Source organism: Hemibagrus wyckioides, linkage group LG15, assembly GCF_019097595.1.
Source record: "Hemibagrus wyckioides isolate EC202008001 linkage group LG15, SWU_Hwy_1.0, whole genome shotgun sequence".
NCBI lineage: Eukaryota > Metazoa > Chordata > Actinopteri > Siluriformes > Bagridae > Hemibagrus > Hemibagrus wyckioides.
Genome location: NC_080724.1, coordinates 12,428,109 through 12,449,698, shown reverse-complemented (window position 1 = coordinate 12,449,698; position 21,590 = coordinate 12,428,109). Strand labels below are relative to the sequence as shown.

The window sequence follows — 21,590 nt, the reverse complement described above, 5'->3', positions numbered from 1 at the left end:
GTGTGTCTGGAAAAATGTGTTCAGCAACAGATGGAATAAGCTCAGTACTTTGATATTTACAAAGTGATCCACATGATGGATGTGTATATAAATAACTCAAGACAAGCATCCCACATTAGCATCTCTAACATGCCGTGCAGAGCAATTATTCCTCTACTTTACTGCTGCTCTGAGAGATGCATAGTGCCTGCCTCATTTCATTATCTCCGTCACTGTGAGAGAGAGAGAGAGAGAGAGAGAGAGAGAGATGAGACAGACACTATACATTTTCATTCTATCTTGCTTTCACAAAGTTTCCTTCAGCCTCAATCCATCAATTAATGATGGAAATCTCTGACAAAAACTTAATGTACGTTTAATGTAGGTATAAATCATTTATATTGAGAGAGTGGGGGGAATAATGAAACATAGAAATTGAAAAAAACAGGGAGGAAGAGAGAGAGAGAGAGAGAGAGAGAGAGAGAGAGAGATGAAGCTGTCATGAATGTATTCATACACACTTCACCTTTACAGAAAGTGGGGCAGATATTCCACTGGGAGCCTTCAGAGGGAGGAAAAGGCAATTTGTGCAGGCAGGTAATGAACAAACAATGTCTTTTCAGTTTTCCCTTTTAATTTCAGTGTGTGATTGGGAATGATACATGTTATCCAAAAACACAAACAAACACACAACCACCAAACCCCAAAACTACATGCATGAATGAATGATCACAGTTCTAATGGAAATGATTAAATATTGATCATTATTCAAGACCATTAGACTAGAGTAGCCTTTTTCAGTTCTGGTCCCAGAGAACCTTTGCCATATACCAAGTTTAGTATGTTTCCCATACTAACACATTTCTTTTCAGCTCAATCAGGTGTGCTGGATGCAGGAAATACTAGTACTCCAAGATCAGGAAACAATGAACTTTATAGCAGATTCTCTAAGAGATGTTCTGAAATCAAAACTAATGCAGCTACTGTCATCATTGAAACGCATTAAAACATCCAACAATTTTGGACCATAACTAACTTGGAAGTGAAAACAAGGCAAGTACAAAATTAGGAAATTATGAAACACAGCTTAAATTTACGGTGGTGTAATGCAAGACTGTGCAAACAGCCCAAAGGAAGGACATATACACTTGATATCAAGACAAAATGATACTAGTAATGATAATCATGGTGTGGGAAACGTAGAACTGGAGCATAAATTGAGGGAAAATCAGGAAGTAAACAAGATATGGTACCATGAAATGTGTAGCTGATTGGTACACAAGGACAAGGACTGGAAAATACTGGTCTAACAACACAGAATATAATACCAAAGTGAACGTTTAAGAAGTACCATCTAGCCAAAGATTATTACTTCTGACAAACTATGTCTATCAGCAATGAATTAAACCAGTGAATTACAACAAATGGATTCAGGTGACGCTAAAGTGCATCAGTGTGAGCTACAATACCTGGCTAACTGGGCTAACTGCGTGAACATACAGTGTGCATGTCTGGAACGCAGTGCTACAATACCACGAGGAAGTTTGCCACCCGATTTTCTCTTTTTTACTCCAGACCACAGATGTCTGGGGATCATCGTGTTTGGGCCAATGCCATTTATTTTATGTTACTGCAATAAGGAAACCTAGTTAACCTTAAATCCATCTAAACGTTCCTCTATTCATACCACACCTCCCTGTCTTGTCTCTACCACTCTAACATAACAGTCTAACAGAAAACAGCTGCCTAGAACTCCAATAAATGTTCTCAAAGTTCTCTCACAAATTCACACTTAGTTGCTGTGGTCCGAACTTACAGCATACAGCCATTTAGGCTTCAGATTTGGTCTTCAAACAACAAGTGGATGTTTGGAATAGTGACCGGAAGGCATTCCTTTTCTTCTTGATCTTTCTTCCTTTTTTCCCATCACTATTTGAGTGCTCGGAGAGTGAGATGGACTTGCGGAGGTGTCCAATGCGCTCCTCGTGTTCTTGGATCTTGCGCTGGAGGTGATTCTGGATGGCAAAACCAAGAGACTCCATATCCACAGCCGCCCCATAAACCTCCCACGTCATGCCTTGCTCATCCCACGCCACCTCTGGAAGTGGACCAGTCTCTGCTTGGTTTCCTTCTTTGTCCACTTGTTTGGGTTCCCTTTCAGGGCCAGATCTTGTTGGAGATGGTTGTGACTCCTCCTCTTCTGGCAAAGCCAGACTGTCAGAGATAGTAGACTGGCTGCGCAATTCGATCTGAATTTCACAGACATGTTGCCGAGTAGGTTTGGAGGATATGGAAGACTGGAAAGCGGTTGGACTCAGACCTTTAGCCATGGATCCATCTGATGCAAAGGTTATTGGTGCTGAATCTAAGCTGATATCTTGGCCAGGTCCATTTTGTATGCCCATACTGGCAGTTCCAGAAACCTTCTTATGGTTGCTGAGGTTAGCCATAGGATCCATTTGGCTCCAGTATGTCATGTTTGGACTCATGGATGTGGACTTGTTGCTGACCTCTACAACAGCCTGAATTTCAGCATCTTCATACAAGAGGTCTGTCTGCAGGGCAGCATCAAGTGTTTGGACAGGAACAGGGTTCTCCTCTGTCATTGCTGCAGAATCTTTGAAGCTCTTGATCTTGTTCAGTTTTTTTGACTCTTCTATTTCTTTTTCTTCCTTTTCTTTCTCTTTGGCTTTGCTGTTTCTGTCCTGGCCAGTCCGTTCTTTCTCTATTTTCTCTTCTGTCTTTTTCTCTTGCTCTATCTCTTTATGTCCACTTATCTTTTCAAGGGCTTCTCGTCCTTCTATACCTTCCTTCCAATCCTTTCTTTTCTCTCTCTCACAATCTCTCTCCTGGGGCATGGCATTTCCATCTGTCCTGCTTGCTGTCTTCTTCACCTGTGATGTGGAGATGGTTGTTGCCCCTGGAGGCAAAAGGGGACATTTAGATGCCATCTGAAGAGTGATGTCACTTCCTTTGAGACTGCATCGAACTTGTGTAAGTATACCTTCTTCTTCTTTCCTGTCTCTGTTATTCTCTTCATCTTTATCCCTCTGAACTATTGCTATCTTGCCTTCTTTTGTCTCCAGTGGCTGCAAACTTTGCACCTCTTGACTGTCTTCCATCACACATGCCCCGTTGTCCTTAGATTCAAGTTTGTGTGCAATTAATGGAACCATCTCATTGCTTCTCCCCACATTATAGGATTCAGCTCTGTCCATTGCGATTGTTGGAGTAGGACTGGATCTGAGCTTTGGGCTGGACATAGTTCTGGGGACTTCAGAAAGAGATGTTTGTTGGACACTTTTAGGCAAGACTGTTCTTGTAGCTACAACTGCTGGAGTTGTTTTTTGTAGGCTTTTCTGCAAATTTGTGGTTGCACTACTATGAGTTGTGGTTTTATTGATGGTTTTGGAGAAGTTTTTAACAGAGCTCTTCAGTTCTCCTTCTCTGGAATACTTTATCTTGTGCTCACTGGTTTCAGTAGTCAGTGTGGTCCCTTGAATGGTTCCAACAGCATGCTTGTCAGGGTTTTTGTTTTGAAGAATTATGGTGGAAGTAATTGACGAAGCTCCAGCTGCTGGGACAAGAAGTGTTCTTGAAGCAGTTGGTGATGCTGAAGCAGATGCAGGAGCTAAAGTGGGCGGAGTGCTTGGTATAACAGTACTGTTTGGTGTTTTGGTTTGCATAGGAGAATCTATTGACTTCCCTCCTTTTTTGACAAGGAATGTCCCTTTTCCTCCTCTCACATCAGCAGGCACAGTGGCCTCTTGGTGCTGGTTTTTGCGTCTGGTCTTGTAGCATAGTTTGGGCTCATTATGAGGGTTGCCTGGGTTAGATTCCATTGAGTTAACGTTGGTAGATTATTATTGCTGCTGAATGTCACGTTTGCTCTGTGGTTAAAAAAAAAAAATTAATTAAAATTAAATAAAATTCAAAATATAACTATTGTTATTTAGAGTGTATATTTAAAGGAAATGACAACACATCAAAATAACCCAAGATCATGCAGTATTTGCAGAGCTTTAATAATTCAAATAAAACAAAATGCAAATAATTTGTAAACAAATTGTGTTAATGCTTTGGCTAAATAACATTAAGAAATCAGTATTTGCATGTGTTTTGGCTCCATGCTCTCCACCAGTTTTTCACCATATATATATATATATATATATATATATATATATATATATATATATATATATATATATATATAAACTGTGAGAGAGGGAGAATGAGATATATAAGATATATACATATCTTATTAGGTGCGAGAGAGGAAGAGTCCACAACATTAAACATAAAAAAGCATCATCATCAACAAAATGCTCGGGTACAAGAGGAATAAAACACATCATGATGGTGACAGCAAGTGCTTCATCATTTACCCCAAACATTATGATCTTAAGACAATAAATGTAATCTATTTTAAATCAGTAAATGTAAATCTGTTCTAACGCTTAAAGAGACTATAACGTTGCATCTGCCCTTTATCAACAATAGTGTAAAAATTTGTAGATTAAGATCATGTAACTCACCTGCATCAGACGGTTAGAGGTGACACAGTTCCTCACGCAGATGCCGAGTACTTCCGAATCTTCATCATCTTCATCATCATCACCATTAAGTGATGCATCATTGCCGCGTGAAATTAAAACAGAGACGCATATGTGCATGTCTCAGGGGTTCACGCAGTGCACAGTGTGAAATAATGTAGGAAAATGTCGGATGGGAAAACACGCTGTGTGGTGTGTCTGCGCTCGCGTCTGTCTCGAGCTCCGGCTGCAAATATACCGACGGTCCTGCTGCATGTCGGGCACGTGTCGGCTTTACAGGGCATTTTTTATTCAGCTCAGCGCGAGATCTCTAGACACTAGTCATGCATTCGGTGCACAAAAAAATTCGGTGCACTCTCAAAACGTCACTGCTCGCGACCTGTTGCAAATCTAACCGCTTTACTGCTCGTGAGTTTGAACGCTGCATGTTTGCTTTACTCCACGGGAGTTATTGAGATGTTGGGGATGGTTTTGGCTCCGTTTCCTCCAGAGTTGTGTGATTCATGACTATTCATGGTTTTTGCCCCATGGGGCTGCTCTGGAATAATATGCACAAGCCAGCATTTCTCTGTTTATGTGCTTTTTGTATTTGAGTTTGATGAGGTTATTATTGTTGTTGTTTTTTTTTGTTTTGTAGCTCCGTCGAGATTTATTTCTTTGCTGTTCTGAATAAAAGAGGAGAAGATTTAAACATCATCATACTGTTGTCATGACCTGGCAGTTGTTTACAGTAAGGTTATGCTATATAGGTCGCCTAGCAACCTGTCATTACTGTCATCTACACCTGAGAGAGAGAGAGAGAGAGAGAGAGAGCACGTGCTTAATTAGAGACAACAGACATTTGGGATTTTCCACCACACACTATAAAGCAACCACTATCAGACTTTTCTAGTTTACTCTTTAAGGTGAACATGAAAATAAATATCTATTTAAAAATGATATCTCTGATAATCATAATAAAAAATGACTTTTTTTGAACAGATTTTGTCTTTCTTGATCCCCACATCTTCACCAATCTCACTGTTTGGGTCAAGTCAAGCTTTCACTTTGCCTTATTACACCACAACGATGTTTCATTCTCAATTCTGATTGGTCAGAAGGTGTTCCTTATATTTCTGACAGTATTTAGAATAATGTTTACTTTTAGTAATATTTATGGAAGAAGTCTGTAAGCTTTCTAACAAAACATTTTTAGGACACTTTCTCAGTTTGTCATAAGTTGCATTTTTTGCTTGTCTCATTTAAGAGAGAAGCAAGAACATTATCTAAATTGTTTCAAATGTTCTATATTATTAAATGTAACTATAAATAAATTCCATTCCATTGTCTGTACCGCTTATCCGATCTATCACCGGGTCACGGGGAGCCTGTGCATCATCGGGCATAAAGGCAGGATATACCCTGGACGGAGTGCCAACCCATCGCAGGGCACACACACACACACTCTATAAATAAGTGTTAAAAGGTATGCTGTGTTCTATAATATATTAAAACATTATAATGATTGCTATGGCATGAGAGGAAGTGCTGTTACAGGAAGATTCTCAACTTCAGGATCATAACAGCAGCTCTGCTTCATCACACCACCTCAGAGCTGATTATTTTCTTCTAACAGGAGTGTTTTATTTCTTACTTATGTCATACTTTACTTTCAAAACAATACATTTTTTCATACAGAGATGCTTTTTCTCTTTCTGAGACCAAACAAACTAAATCTTTTTATTTTTCAGTTGAATTCCCCCTGACACACACACTCATGCCCCTGGTCCTCAGATCACAAAAACACCTGACTCTGTGTGTATTCTGAGAAAATCTCTGTGATTGATTCACCTGTCTGCTGCACCTGCAGGCTCTTCAGCTGAGTGCCTGGTGTGTGTCACTTTCCTCAACTCCACACACACATGAATATACACACACACACATACACAGACACTCACACACACCCTCTCTCTGTCTGATGGCCTCCGAGTGCAGCAGGTCAGAGAGCCTTTCCTCCGTCCCCGACTCCGAGTAGCAGATGAACACTGACGCCAGTATGTGGGAGGAAAACTTTGACACTGAGAAGTAAGACTGTTTGTGTGCATGTGTGTGTTTATTCGTCTGTCTGTTTTGACATTAATTTGATTTATGAGAGTCAGACTGTATCTTTCCATCAATAGATCTTCCTGTTTATGTAGTTCCATCAAACAAGTTACCAAATGCGCACATGTAGCTTAATAATTTGCTGATTTAATTAGTTCAGTTCAATTTAATATATTAACAAGAAGAAGAAGTAATGTCCTGTAATCTTTTGCCTTTCTGATTCTTCTGAAATCATACAGTCCTACAATTAAATTTGTCATTTTTTGGAATGAATTTAATTTATATAACAATTGTAAATTTTACTTGGGGGCACAAACATTTGCATTCACTGCTTTAACTGTCAGTATTGATTGTAATGTGATAAGGAAGATAACATGAAGAAATCTTTACTACATTCTTGTTTTAGTCACATGTACTCAAATTTTATCCATCCTGTCTTAAAAGTATAGCTTGTCATGTTACTGAGAAACTTCCCTGTGGAGTTTGACACTGGAGACTCCTTCCATAACAGTCTCCTTACAGAAAATGTTTTTATTTTTTCACATTAAGCTTCTGCTGTACGAGACCCTGTGAATGAGCTGTTACTATAGAAACAATAACTTATCAGAACATGAATATAAACCTGTTCTTGTACTTCATCAGTCATGGAGTGGGCAGGAAGAGAGATTATTCCCCGGTGTCATGGAGCGAATACTTTGAGATGATGGACGACGTGGTGGTGGGATCGGCAGAAAGCAAGGACATATCCTTCACATGCGTACACACACACACACACACACACACTGTAGTGTTTGTTTGTATTCTAATGCAGCATCATGGTGTTTGTCAGGTGTATATAGTTTGCATTGTTTCCTACAGCTTCCATGTCTGTGTCCAGAACATGGTTTGATTCCTTGACAGGAGTGTGTGTGTGTGTGTGTGCACGTGTTCCGTGTGTATAAAAGTGGGCAGGACGGTCCACTGCTGGTGCTGCTACATGGAGGAGGACACTCAGCCCTGTCCTGGGCTGTCTTTACTGTACGTCTCAGACCCATCATTCATTTCATCATTTCGCTGAATAAAAGACATCTCTGGCCAAAAAAGTGGGAGGAGCCTGCATTTGGATTAGCCAATCGCAACCCATATTTGACATCACAACTATTTTTACTGTTATGGTTTGAATTCTACTATTTTGCTAGCCAGCTAGTTAAAGGTAGCACTACGTACTGTATCTAAGCTAGCTGTGGCTAATCACGTCCACTCACAAGCTTACTTTTCTAACAAGCTAGCTAATGTTAATGTTGTTAATTATTGTGTATTGTCCTGTGAGAAGATTTAAGCTAACATCTGTATTAGCTCACTGGTCTAGTCTAGTGCGGTTATGCACATAAAGAATATACAATAGATTTCTACACGTAAGGAATACAACAGTCCATGTCATGCTGTTGGTGGAAAATAATTAATGACAAGGCTAAAGTTATTTATGATTCCTTTAACAACACATCCTGCAAGTGTTTTGTTCCTTTACACAATGATCACATTTAATACTAATGAAAAGAATTTCATCAGTTTAGAATTACAGTTATATAAAGTAGATCATGAATTATAGGACATTCAGAGTGACCTGAGCTTCGTCTCTCTGCAGGCCGCCATGACTGGTAGAGTCACCTGTCGGGTTCTGGCCATGGATCTACGAGGACACGGTAAGGCCAGAGGTCGAGTGGAAAGAAAAATAATATCATTAATGTTAGAGTTTAGTAAGCTGGTCAAACCGTGTGTATGTGTATTACAGGTGCTACTCAAGTCCGGCATGCTGATGATCTCTCCACCCAGACTATGTCCAGGTACACACACACAGACACACACACACACGTTCAATCCTTCAACAAACACTTTTATCCAACGGGACTGAAAGTGGAGCAGAATACAATTCAATCATCTGGCTGAGCGGCTTAAGGATTAAGAGCTTAAACCTGATCTCTCACATCACTGCAGCACATCTGAGGTGCATTTTAGCCACAAATTTTTACAAGTGTACACTTTATACATACAAGTCCACCCTAACCCTAAACCTTCCTTCATGATAGTCATCATTTTAAAATGTCACACGACTAACGCCAGTCTTTTTTCTACAGAGACGTTGCCAACGTGGTGCGAGCCACATACGGGGAAGTCCCGCCCCCTATCATCCTGGTGGGTCATAGCATGGGCGGAGCCATAGCAGTGCATGCAGCCAGTGGAAGTCTGCTGCCCTCAGTGGTGGGCCTGGTTGTTATCGATGTCGTGGAGGGTGAGCTATTACTTTGCAATTATCTTACAGGACAAAATACTTACACATTTAAATATAATATCACTGCTGGAATCACTCTTGCTGGATCTTATCAAAGCCATACATTCACAAGTAATAAATAAAACTCTGAATATCGTGCTGTTATAGGAAAACAATCAACAATGTGGTGGTGTGATGAAGCGGAGATACTGTTACCACACTGAAGCTGAATGTTCTCTTATCGCAGTACATCCCCATGTGTTTTATTCTTCTTATTCCACAGAAACTTGATGACTTTTTACTTTTTTTTCCCATTTTAAGTTACATTCTGAACAATCATTACCTCTTTTTCTTTCTCGAGGTTATAATAAAAAGACAAAATAATGGGGTCATGTTACAGAGAAATCACAAACTTCTCTGGAAGATGTTAGAAAAGTTCAAGTTACAGCTTTGCAGTAATTAAATGTAGAATAAACTTCTCCTTACAGAAAAGGATCATATGTTTTTATTTGATAAACAGGAACAGAATCCTGAGATCTATCTGATGTGTGTTAGATTTGAAGCCATGCAGCTCAACAGCTGTGAAAAAACACAAAATGTTTGAACTGTTCAACAGATAAAAATTAAAATCATGAGATTTGACTTTGCAGTTATCTACCTGATGTATCTACCTGAACAAATGCCTGGTCATGAGGCAACATTTTGCAGCTTTTCACAGTAAATAGATGTTTCAAGGTGAAGTGTGTCATCTCTGTAGGGAGTGCCATGGATGTGCTTCACAGCATGCAGAACTTCCTGAAAGGACGACCCCGATCCTTCAAATCCATCGATCACGCCATCGAATGGAGGTCAAGTCTCACACATAAACCTCTTCTAATGCTGAAAAAAGTCATACTGTGTGCTTGAGAATATTGTACCTTAGTCCTAAAACTTCCTGTCTTCTGCTTCTGCAGTGTTAAAAGTGGGCAGATCAGAAACCTGGAATCAGCCAAAGTATCAATGGTGGGCCAAGTGAGGAGGTACTGAAAATGAAACACTTTTAATGATAATTATTCTACACACCTTTGAGGATGTTAGTTATTTATCTATCATACGCATCAGGTGTGAGGTGGAGGACGGAGACTCAGCTGAGCAGGTGAGCCCGGTGACGGAGAGCGTCGCTGAGGGTCATGAAGAGTTTTATGACCTGAACTACGTCACTGACAAAGCAGAGAGCACAGCATCGGAGGTGACAACACACAAACACACACACACACACACTGTTAGAAACTATGGCATTTTAATACAGCTGTCTCTAATATTATTATCCAGGCCTAAATAAAGACAGACAGACAGGTGGATAAAAAGTAAGACAGACAGGTAATGATACATACTGATAGCATAGTGAGAGACAGGCAGGAATAAATGAGAGAGCTAGAGATAAAGACGGATAGAAAGACGAAGAGAAAAGGCTAGATGTACAGACAGACAGATTGACTAAGAAAGATGAACACACTAAACAAAATACAGATTGAGAAAATTAGACACACTGATCGGCAGACTGATGGACAGACGTACAGATAGATATTTGTGCATACAGTTGGCAGTTTATTGGCTATTATGTCTCTATATAGAAATGGCTTAATGCCTCAGGCTTTGTTGACAGAATGAGTTTCAGTGAAAATTAATGTAAACAGTAAAATCACACTTAACTAAGAGGTAAGGCGTTTGAGTGTGTGAGAGTGTGAAAGTGTGAGTGACAGATCCAGTTACAGTCATCAGCTGAGAATTAAGTAAAAATCAAAGGAAACAGAACTGAAGAACTAGTGGCCTTATACACACTGACCAACACCTGGACCCTACTGTGTGTGTGTGTGTGTGTGTGCTCCTACAGCCCTCCAGTGTGTACAGTTGGAGAATCGACTTGTCTAAAGCGGAAAAGTACTGGGACGGCTGGTTCAGAGGAATCTCCAACCTGTTCCTGGGCTGTAACGTGCCCAAACTGCTGCTGCTCGCAGGTCACAAATGCACACTTTACATGGGAAAAATGACTTCATGAGAATACCCAGAATTATTCCTTTAATTAAAAAGGGGAAGTTTTTCAACATACACACACACACACACACACAAATAAAACACACATGTTTGGAGAGCAGTGCACATGATAATAATTTACACACACTGATGGTGTTCATTATTATGAGCTGTGTGTCCTGTGTGCAGGTATCGATCGACTGGACAGAGACTTAACCATCGGCCAAATGCAAGGTGAGTCTGCTTTAGACTGTGAGTCCAAAATATCACATATCACTGAGGAGACACCTGCTACAGTCAGTCAAGGACCTTTACTGCTAATAATAACCCCCCCCCCCCCACACACACACACTCACACACACACACACTCTATTCTACAGTGTGCCAAATATTGGACATTAACACCAGGCATACACAACCCTGAAGCTTATAAGAGAGTAATAGAAAAGATATGTGTTTAATATTTTATCTTCTTCAAACAAAATGTACTTTATGTGCTTATAAGGTTCCACTTATAGCCTGCTCTGATAGAGGGCAGGGTTCTAGATCGAACCATTTAAGGGTTCCTCTGAAAACAGGGACAACAGAAGAACCAAGATCTTGTTCTTATAGTGTAGAATTTAAAGCTCACTAGCTTTGACACGCCCCCTTTCACTTATAATCAGTGGCAAATGGAACTCATTTGATAAAGGAAATAAATCTAAATAATAAATATTATTAATTAAGAGCTGTGTGTGGTCTAATTTATCCAGAGATGCATCCAGGCAACATAAACAAGCAAATATTTCCGCCTCTTTTTTTTTAAGGTAAATTCATGATGCAGGTGCTGCCCCCTTGTGGTCATGCCGTGCATGAGGACACACCAGACAAGGTAGGAGACTTACAGTGGTGTAGACACTTTAAACAGTTTAAATCAGTTCCTTATCAAATTATTTCCGAATAGAAAGAATTTTGTATATCAGAAGTAAAGTAAACGCCAAACTAGTATTATTATTAAGTAAAAGTATTGAGTATTGACTTAAAAAAGTACATTTATGCATTTTATTTTTGCTCACCTCAAAAAAGTAGTCAAGCAACCAAAACTATTTTTAGTGTCCAGTGTCTTCTTCAGTTTTTCCCATCTTCAGAGTTGAATGTTACAACAGTGGCCATTTTGGAATTTCTTTTCCCTCTCAGGTCAAATTTGGTGTCGATCTGAAATCTGACCGTTAACCAAAGCTCAGTAAAAGATGTTTTTAACCATCAAAGAAGCAAACATGATGGTTTGAGGAAGAACCCTAATGATTTCCTGTTAGCACATTTGTGCCACAGCTCCAGAACAACACTAAAGCAAATGTTACTATATTTTTATCATTTTATTTATTTATTTCCAGGTGGCTGATGCTCTCGCTAGCTTCATGACTAGACACAAGTTTGCTGAGGCTCGCAGTGAAACCAAGAGGTGAGAGCTGGATCTCTTGGTTATAGTCAAAAATGATTTGTAATACTAATGTGTGTTGTCTTGTTCTGCAGCTCCTCGTACCCCTTCATGCGGTGAACTCCAGCAGGTAAGTGTGACCAAGCCTTGGATGGCGGAAAGACGGAAACTTATAGCTTTACCGCTTACCTCAAAGCGCAGACACCAGAGACTCTTTCCAAACATGTTAAATTACCATTCCCTCAGAAAACCTGGGTAAAAGTCAATATACTACCTTTTAAAACATTTGAATATAAAATAGTTTTCAAGCGAAACTCACTGCAGTGGCTTTCATTCAGTCATTTAACAAAACTTACTGAACTTGTTATTGCGTCATAAAATATTACAGCCAATGATCTTCCAGTATGCAAATGACAGCCATGCAGCACTAACTAACCATTGGTACCAGTGCTAAATTATTATTCGATAGTCATGAGTGAACGTCTTTTTGTCCACAGAGCGTCTGAGTGCCAGCGGGTGTCGTCTCCATGGCGCTCTCTCGAGGCGAGGCAGAAAACCTCACACAGCCAGCAGTCTTCTTCTCATCACCATTATGATCATGACTTTCAGTTGTGCTTCTACATGCCACTCTTTACTTTACTGCTTCTTCTTCTTCCGGATATTACGTCTTCTTTTTCTTCTTTTGTGTGTGTGATGCATGTAACGGCAGCATAGCGTATCAGCATCAATATCTGAATTAATATGATGGCATTTCAGTGGGAATGAAAAGCTTTACTGAAAAATCACAATAAAATGGATTCATATTCAATTCACAGTCTGAGTCACGTGCAGAATGTTGACCAGGAAAAAGCAGAAGCTCAAAAGTTGTGTGTGTGCGCGCGTACATGTCAAATGAATTTCAACCTGGAATCAGACAAAGTACACAAGACAACAAAATAAAGAGAAAAAAGAAGAATGGGTTTGACAAAATGCTTCTATTTACAATATACAATAAAATTATCGTGCGGAGGAAAAAGATACAAAGTTCAATGAAATCCACTCACATACAAACACGTGTGCAAAGGCTTGCCGTCATGCTCGAGGCGTATGAAATGCTGTGGTCCGCAAGGTCAAGAGCACTTTCTGAAAACAGAAAAAAATCTCACACGAGCAAAGAACTCTCGAGTCACTAGTTTGAAGTCTTTTTTTTTCCCACTACGAGGCGGTTTTGCTCGTCCCGCATCGTCTCTGAACACTACACTCGTCCAATCGTCCACACTTCAAATGCACTTCTATAGAAAAATAAAACACTGCTCTTTTTCCCAGTTAAAATGTCCTGGAGACTTTTTTTTTTCCCTCCTCAATCCACTCGGCTCAGGAGAAGATGGAATGGAAAAAATTCCATGTAGGAATGGACAAACGAGCTGATTGTCGAGCAGAACGAGTGCAGTCTTCAAGTCCTGATGGAAATGTCTGAATTACGAGATTAGTGCCGGATTTTTCTAAAAATATCAATAAAATGATTCAACATAATTTGAAGAAATTATAGATGTAGATGTGGGTGGGAACTTTTTTCAGACGAGTTTAGATTTGAAATCTAATCTTGTCTGAATTGTACTAAACGGAATAAATACACTTCTTGACTTTTGTTCATCCAGAGCAGCCATTTGGTTTCTACCTACAATCATTTGAACACAACCATCATACCTCACGACTTCAACCTCGTAAAGCACACACTTCCAAGGGGGACTTAAAGGCAGCGAAAGCCGATTGTCTGCTGAAAACTAAGTAGCGTAGCGTATTTTCCGGACTATAAAACCTGCTACAGGGGACGTAGCAATCCTCCTGCCGAGCTACACACTGCTTTAGCAGTTCAAACATTAGTCACTAGCATAAAACCCATACATGTCACAAGACCTACATATGAGAAGCGCAGCCAATCTAGAGTTCGCAAATAACTCTAGCTAACCTGTGGAATTAAGGCGAGATTTATGTTAAATATGTGTTTATTAACTAACGGGAATATGTAGAACAGAACAAGGAAGCTGTAGAGACTTGACCTCATGCTATGCAGCGAAAAACTGACTGAATTCTGTTATGTTAGCATTGCTAGTTTCAAACTACCAGTATATTTGTACTTAGCTAACTGTGCTGGTTTGCGTCATCAACATATTTCCTGTTGGTTTAGTGGTCGGCTAAGCAACTTAGACACAGGTCATGTGACATCACACATATGCACCTGACTGAAATGAACTGAAGAGGAAACGATCATTTAAAAAAAAAAACTTTTAAAAATGAAAGCTAACTGGCTTGCTTTAGTTTGCTGTTACGAGAGGCTGCCACTCGTCTGCATTAACTAAAGATAAATAGCTAGATAGGCTAGCTGGCTAGTGTTTGACTGTGGACCTGTCAAGTTTCTATAGCTATCAGAAAGCTTTCTTAATAAAATATACAAGCAAATAAGTAAAGAGTGTATTAGCAGCTAAACACTGCTAAACCCAAGATGGTGTCTTGAGGGGTCCTTCACCTCGGTCAACACTTCCCCTTTAAACCTTCCACTAAAGCAAAATCTAATCAATAGCACAACTTGGATTAAAAGATTATAGCCAGTGCCTCCCAGTTTAACAGTTTGACTAGTGCAGTAAAATAAAACTATTCTGTGTTGGTTTCTTGCATATTTGACGTATAAATGTAACATCGCTCAGCTGAATGAGGAGTTTCAGTGTCTTATAGTCCGGAATATACGGCACTCGAGTGTACACTCTGGAGTAAATCAACAGAGAAAGAGGAACTGGTGTATCTCCTCCTCAAACACCAGACACACAGAAAGAGTAAAGGGTAGGAATGCAGCAGGCAGTGATGTCATAGTGTGATGTCATCGGCTAGGAGATTCCACTGGAAGCTCAGTCAGCGTCACCTGTTGCCATGGCTACTCTGTCATTGCTGGGGGCGACTCAATCCGTGCATCCGTGGTTGGAGTGACCGAGGCTGCTGCCCAGTCGGCATTTCGCTGTGTCTGTGGGCGTGGCCATGTCATACTGCCCCGCCCCTGCAGCGAGCGATGCTTCTGAACTGCTGCTCGCTATTGGCTGCAGTTCACCTGATGAGATGAGGACACAAACACAAGCAATTGATTACAAACATCACAAATAAACACCAAGCGATATGAAGATCAGGAAACATCCCTACAACTCACTCTGCTCAGTCAGCAAGGTGTCCTCCGTGATGGGCTCCGAGTCCAGGAGGACCTGAGGAAGACCCACCATCCTGACCCCAGGGTCACGTCCCCCTGTGATATCACCAACAAGGACATCATCACTCTGTACCATGGCATTCAGGGCCACACCCCCGACAGCCAGGTCGTAGTCCAGTGGGAGCTCGTCCAGGCACTCTGCACTCGACTTAAATACACACACAATTTTACTCCAAAAACAGCTCCAATTAAGCCCACTGATTGTTTTTGTTTCTCAAACTTAAACTATTAGCAATCTTTAATGTCTATAATGTAAATGTCAATAACTCAAACACTAATCAGCAATAAACACTGCCAACTTGGATATAACGTGTTCTGTCAATGGAACAATCTGGAAAAAATATCTGCTAAGATCTGAACACACAACATCCCAGACTGACAAGCAAAGACTGAGCATTGTTTATGCTAAAACAGAAAAAAAAAACCTCTGTGTGTGTGTGTGTCTACCGTAAGCCCGAGCGCTTTCAGGATGTTCATTTTACACATGGGACATGTGCGATGGTCCACCAGCCACGGATCCACACAACCTTTATGGAACACATGCCTGCAGGAGGACAAAGGAATGAGTGAGAGTGTGTGTGTGTGTGTGTGTTTGTGTTTAGCACCGTGCCCTCACCTGCAGGGGAGAATTCGCACGACATCATTGGCCTTGTAGCCTTCGATACACACTGCACAGTTATCAAAGTCTGACTCCGTCTCCTGGAGAGGTTCACACAAACACACACACAAAATGTTTAAAAATAGTAAAGTAACACCATGTCATATTTAATACTGTTTTATTTTCCCAACTGTTTCATTTCCTGATATCATAATCTTAGTGTATGAGCACACAAACAAACAAAAATAAATGTTTTTAAAAAGGTACATAGGTGGATAAGTTTATAAATCCTGAGTGGGTCTGCTGATGGTCACAGTATAAATACTATTGACTGTTCGGTTAGGATATCAACACTACAGGGGATGTGTGTGTGTGTGTGTTCACCTGGTCTCCTTTCCTGATGGTCCGTACTTGGAGCTGACTGATGGCCTTTTTAGCTGCATCACCGAGTCGCCTCTACTCACACAAACACACACACATACACGCACACGCAATTTATTAATTAATTAAAATCAGTTTATCATCAGATCACACCCATCTCTTTCTCTCTATCTCTCCTTATCAGTTCACCATCAGATCACACCCATCTCTCTCTATCTCTGTCTCTCCTCATCAGTTCACCATCAGGTCACACCCATCTCTCTCTCTCTCTCTCTCCATCTCTCTATATCACTCCCACACCAAGCCTCTCTCTCTTTCTCTGTCTATGTTCTCCATCTTTCTCTCTGTCTCTGTTTCCCTGTCTTACACCCTATTGGCCATCTTCCTTCCCACCTCTGCTTACGTTTCACCATCCGGAATGCTGACTGGGATCTGTATGGAATGTTTACGAGCCAACATGCTGCAACCTGACTGCACTTTATCCGCATTCCACATACAGCACTGACTCTCCTGCACTAACCACGCTTTTTGCAACAAACAAACAAAATGTTTATAAGGCAATTCACACATTACTGTTATCCTGATAGGTGTGTGAGAGCAAGCGCTTCTCTTGTGTTTGCACATGCAACTCACTCGTGTGTGTGTGTGTCAGTGGAACACGTTTTCTTCTTTTTTGGTCTCAGCATGTGACACTGGTATGTTTTGTGTGTGTGTGTGTGTGTATGTCTGTGTGTTTACGTGGTGGTGGGTCTCAGAAGCTGATGTGATTATACTAAGTAAGCCTGTGTGTGTGTTTCACCAGGTTGTACAAGTATTTGTTTTTTTTTCTGGTCTCAGTCCCTGACATGGATATTTGTGTGTGTGTGTGTGTGTGTGTACCTGGTTGCGGTCTCGGGCATTAGCATATCGAAACCTCTGGATGTAGTAGAAGACGAGCCAAGCCAGTGAGATGATCATGAGGACGATGAAGGAGATGGAGACAAAGACAACGGAGGTTCGGCTCACATACTTCTGCAGGTTGCGTGTCCCGATGGTGATGTGCATGTTCACCGTTACGTTCCGCTCTAGAAGCAACACCAGCTCGCGTCCTTTGTGCTCGGGGATCATGATCGCTACCACATCACCCGTACCTGTGAGAGAGAGAGAGAGAGAGAGAGATAGATAGATAGATAGATAGATAGATAGATAGATAGATAGATAGATGAAGAGGAACATGAAACATTTTTAGGCCTCAGCAAAATACACCGACTGCTTCACACTGCAAAAATTTTTTTTGAATGTACACTATATTGGCAAAAGTTTTGGGACGTCTGCCTTTACATGCATGTGAATTTACTGACATCCCATTCTTAATCTGTAGGGTTTAATGTAGGGTGAGGTGTTCTCACTCATCCATGTCTTTATGAACTCACCGATCTTCTTCACTGGTTCTTTACGGACCTTGATTTGTGCACTGGTGAGCAGTCATGTTGGAACAGGAAGAGGTCATCCCCAAACTGTTCCCACAAAGTTTGGAGCATGAAATTGTCCAAAATGTCTTGGTATGCTGAAGCAGTAAGAGTTCCTTTCACTGGAACTAAGGGGCCGAGCCCAACCCATGAAAACCCATGAAGACCCATGCTTTGTAGAAGCAGTCTGCATGCCTAGGTGTTTGATTTTATACACCAGTGGCCATGGAAGTGATTGGAACATCTGAATTCAAGGATTTGGAGGGCTGTCCCAAAACTTTTGTCTGGTGATTCTTTTTTTTTTTTCTTTTTTTTTTTAACAATTACAAGCTTGAAATTAACTTTTTAATTTGTTTTTCTAACATTATGATGTGTTGTCCATGCTATAACATATGCACAAAGCATTATAAAGTTATAATCATTTATGACAGGGCATTGTGATAGCAATGTTTACCCTGCATTTATAAACTGTTAGCAGAATGCTTTATAACCAGCATTTATAACAATCATCAATATAGATGAAATTCAGCCTGGGTTACATAGCGCATCCTGTATAGTCATAGTGTTTATAATCTGTTATGAACATTATTTAAACCTGAACCTCTGTTTTCAGTAAACTTAACACTTCTTCAAACTGACTTAATGTTCATATTGACCTAAATATTATTGACTACAACACTGTCCTTGCAGTGTCTGTCCAGGATGAGTCGAGAAATCAGGGATGTTCCAATGTCTATCTGACAACGCTGAGTAAAAAGGAAACTGCATAAAATAACCGCAAACCGGTGAGACGAGTTCTGTTCGTTTACATGTTCCACTTCTATGTTAGCACTAAGGCACAAAATTACACTCACGGATTTTCCATTTCTGTTCTAAAAAGTTAAGTGTTTTATGAGGACATATTTATGAACAAAAGAAACACCTTTCTACTTTACTCAGATGAAACCACCTAAATTAGTCTATTGAACTATTCTGAACAACTTGACATGGATTGAGGAGAGTATGTGATGATTTTCTTAATCATTTCTGGTCTTAAATCTTGCACAAATTGTTCGTTACATTAGCAAGATCGGAAGAAGATCTGCTGTATTTAAAATTTTTTAAAAAAAACAGTGATTAGGAAATGGTAGTAAATGTAATGGTGGGCGGTGGTGGCTCAAGTGGTCAAGGCTCTGGGTCGTTAACCAGAAGATCGGGGGTTCGAGCCCCAGCACTGCCAAGTTGCCGCTATTGGGCCCTTGAGCAAGGCTCTTAACCCTCTCTGCTCCAGGGGCACTGTATCATGGCTGACCCCAACCTCCAAGGATGGGATATGCGAAGAAAGAATTTCACTGTGCTGTAATGTATATGAGAAAAAACCCTGATAACAGATGTTAAGTCTGTTAGCATGGGTTATTTTTTTAACCTCAAGCAAACACTAGCTTTTCTACTAAAGGCGAAGGAGATTCATTTTTTTCCCCTCTGCTCATTTTGTGCTTTCATATAATATCTCAATAATTTACAGCTTATTAACATATAAAAGTTGTCAAAAGTAAATAAATAAATAAATAAGCCAGGCTCTTGCTAATTCCTGAGAGGATTTTAGGAGCAGAAGCATTTCAGACACTTCAGTGTGTAAACTGAGCACTTATTATTTTAAAATACTGTCACTATAAGGGTTTTATTGTGTATAAAAATGTTTAATGACTGAAATCTGTGGTGATTTTCTTTTATTAATTTGGGTTTATTTATGATTTGTTTTGTCTCAGGTGTGAATTGTTATTAGCATTTTGCTAACATCTCAGATGTAGTTTATGAGCTTCCAGCTAAAGTTTCACAGTTTAGCTCGTGGCTAATGGGGACATGGGCTAATAAACTCATCATCATCAAAACACACACAGGAATAGACTGTTGTGACACTTGTCTTTATTTTTTTTCCTTTATTTCCTTACTTTCTTCCCTTCTATCTATATTCCTTTCCTTCTTTTTCTACTATTTATCTTCATTTCTTTCTTTTTTTAATTCCTCTCTTCTACATTTTTATCATCATTTCATTCCTTTTTATATCAACTTACCGCTGTTTTATTTCCTCCGTCTTTTATTATCTTACTTTCTTTTCCTTTCATCTTTACCCTCTTTATTCATTTCCAGCATTTCTTTACTGAGGTGTTCTTTTCTTTTTTTTATTTATTCTTTCTTGTTTACTTATCTTTCTTCCCTTCCACCTTTCATTACTCCTTCTCTTTCACTTTTCCAGTTTCCTTCTTCTTTCTTAAATTACTGTTGTCTTTCTTTGCATCCACTCTTTTTCCCCTCCTTCCTTTACTTTTTTTTTTATCCCTGTCTCTTTTTCCTTTCTTATTCTTCTCCTTCTATCTGCTCTATAGTTCTCTTCTCCTTTCCTCCCGGTACTTTTCTTTTTTCTTCCCTCACGTCTTCCTCTTTTCTGTAATGTATTGAATGTGTTGGTGTGTCCCTCACTCCGTCTGACTGAAACACTACACAGGTGAGATTTTCTCAGAGGCTGATGTGGCTCAGGTGTAAACCGGTGCCTGTGTGTCGCGTGCAGCTGTTGTTGTTGTTGTTGTTGTTCCAAGTAGGAACAACAACAACAAGAACAACATGTTGAATGGTTTGTTTGGGAATTACCCGGATGTGGCATGGTGACGGTCTCGTTGGCGTTGGAAGCCCCGACATTAAAGATGACCACGGCGGATGCGTTCTGCCCGGACGCGTGGCGTATTTTATCCTTGAACGTGCAGTTTCCGCGCGTGACCAGGGCGATCCACGCGCTAGCTTGGTCGGGGACGGCGAACCGCGTGTTGGGGTCGCAGGCGTGGCGTTCGCGCGCCGACACCGCCGTGGCGAGCAAGCCTTTGGCATCGCGCTTGGGAGAGTGCTCTCCGTAGTGGCCGCACTCGCTCTTCTCGGTGCGCAGCTCCGCTGTGACCGGGTCCACGTACGTGACGCTGACGAAGGCCGTGTACCACTCCTCCTTCTCTGCCGCGAAGTCCAGGCACGGCGCGTGCACCAAACACAGAGACACGAGCCACACGGACAGCGCGAGGCCGCGGCACGCCTCCGTTACCGAGTGCCACATTCTCTCTTTTGACTCCGGTGCAGAGGCACGAGCGCGTCCGTGTCTAGTCCATGTTATGCTTTTTGTGCGTCGCGTTCCAAATGGCGCCCTAATCCCTACACACTATTCCCTACATCTGACAGTCACGAGCACCGTTTGTGTGTGTGCGCGTGAGAGAGTGACGCTCACGTTACGGATTTTATCAACGGATTAACGATTTTTGTTCACCATTGTGTCACGGTGCTCCCACATTCCGTCACATAAACACCAACATAGTGTCGTCCAGCCTGGACGCGTCCCAAACCGACTCCACTATCCTGAACAGCACAGGTGCATTGTGGGATTTTATGATTCCGAGCTCCACGCTGAGGTCTACGAATTACTGAAACCCGAACAGTACACCTGCCCTACACAGTAAGAAATGGTGGTGATTGGAACACAGCCCTTAGCTTTTCTTCTCTTTGCGTGTCATGGTTCGTTTCCGGTGACGTCACACAGGACAACATACAGCAGCGCCGCCCAGTGGTGGTGTTAGAAAACGCCCACAGAACAATCAATCAATCAAATTTTTTATTACTGGA

At 40.8% G+C, this 21,590-nt stretch overlaps 3 protein-coding genes across 3 annotated transcripts; 1 reads left to right on the top strand and 2 right to left on the bottom strand.

The window, feature by feature from the left end:
• Positions 1 to 488: 488 nt before the first annotated feature.
• Positions 489 to 4,934, bottom strand: gprin3a (GPRIN family member 3a). Its single transcript, XM_058409382.1, has 2 exons — positions 4,515 to 4,934; positions 489 to 3,869 (listed from the first exon to the last, which is right to left on the bottom strand). Exon 2 carries the CDS (start codon positions 3,819 to 3,821, stop codon positions 1,809 to 1,811), a length of 2,013 nt encoding a protein of 670 aa, XP_058265365.1. The 5' UTR covers positions 3,822 to 3,869; positions 4,515 to 4,934; the 3' UTR covers positions 489 to 1,808.
• A 1,502-nt stretch (positions 4,935 to 6,436) lies between these two features.
• On the top strand, positions 6,437 to 13,104 carry LOC131366066 (protein phosphatase methylesterase 1-like). Its single transcript, XM_058410219.1, has 15 exons — positions 6,437 to 6,596; positions 7,257 to 7,356; positions 7,539 to 7,631; positions 8,239 to 8,296; positions 8,386 to 8,437; positions 8,729 to 8,883; positions 9,620 to 9,710; positions 9,816 to 9,881; positions 9,964 to 10,090; positions 10,736 to 10,859; positions 11,065 to 11,109; positions 11,682 to 11,746; positions 12,249 to 12,316; positions 12,388 to 12,422; positions 12,790 to 13,104. The coding sequence occupies exons 1-14, from the start codon at positions 6,550 to 6,552 to the stop codon at positions 12,410 to 12,412; spliced, it is 1,116 nt and encodes a 371-aa protein (XP_058266202.1). The 5' UTR covers positions 6,437 to 6,549; the 3' UTR covers positions 12,413 to 12,422; positions 12,790 to 13,104.
• A 143-nt stretch (positions 13,105 to 13,247) lies between these two features.
• On the bottom strand, positions 13,248 to 21,458 carry rnf150b (ring finger protein 150b). Its single transcript, XM_058410218.1, has 7 exons — positions 20,580 to 21,458; positions 17,383 to 17,633; positions 16,507 to 16,578; positions 16,141 to 16,223; positions 15,972 to 16,068; positions 15,468 to 15,672; positions 13,248 to 15,371 (listed from the first exon to the last, which is right to left on the bottom strand). Exons 1-7 carry the CDS (start codon positions 21,028 to 21,030, stop codon positions 15,226 to 15,228), a joined length of 1,305 nt encoding a protein of 434 aa, XP_058266201.1. The 5' UTR covers positions 21,031 to 21,458; the 3' UTR covers positions 13,248 to 15,225.
• Positions 21,459 to 21,590: the final 132 nt, after the last annotated feature.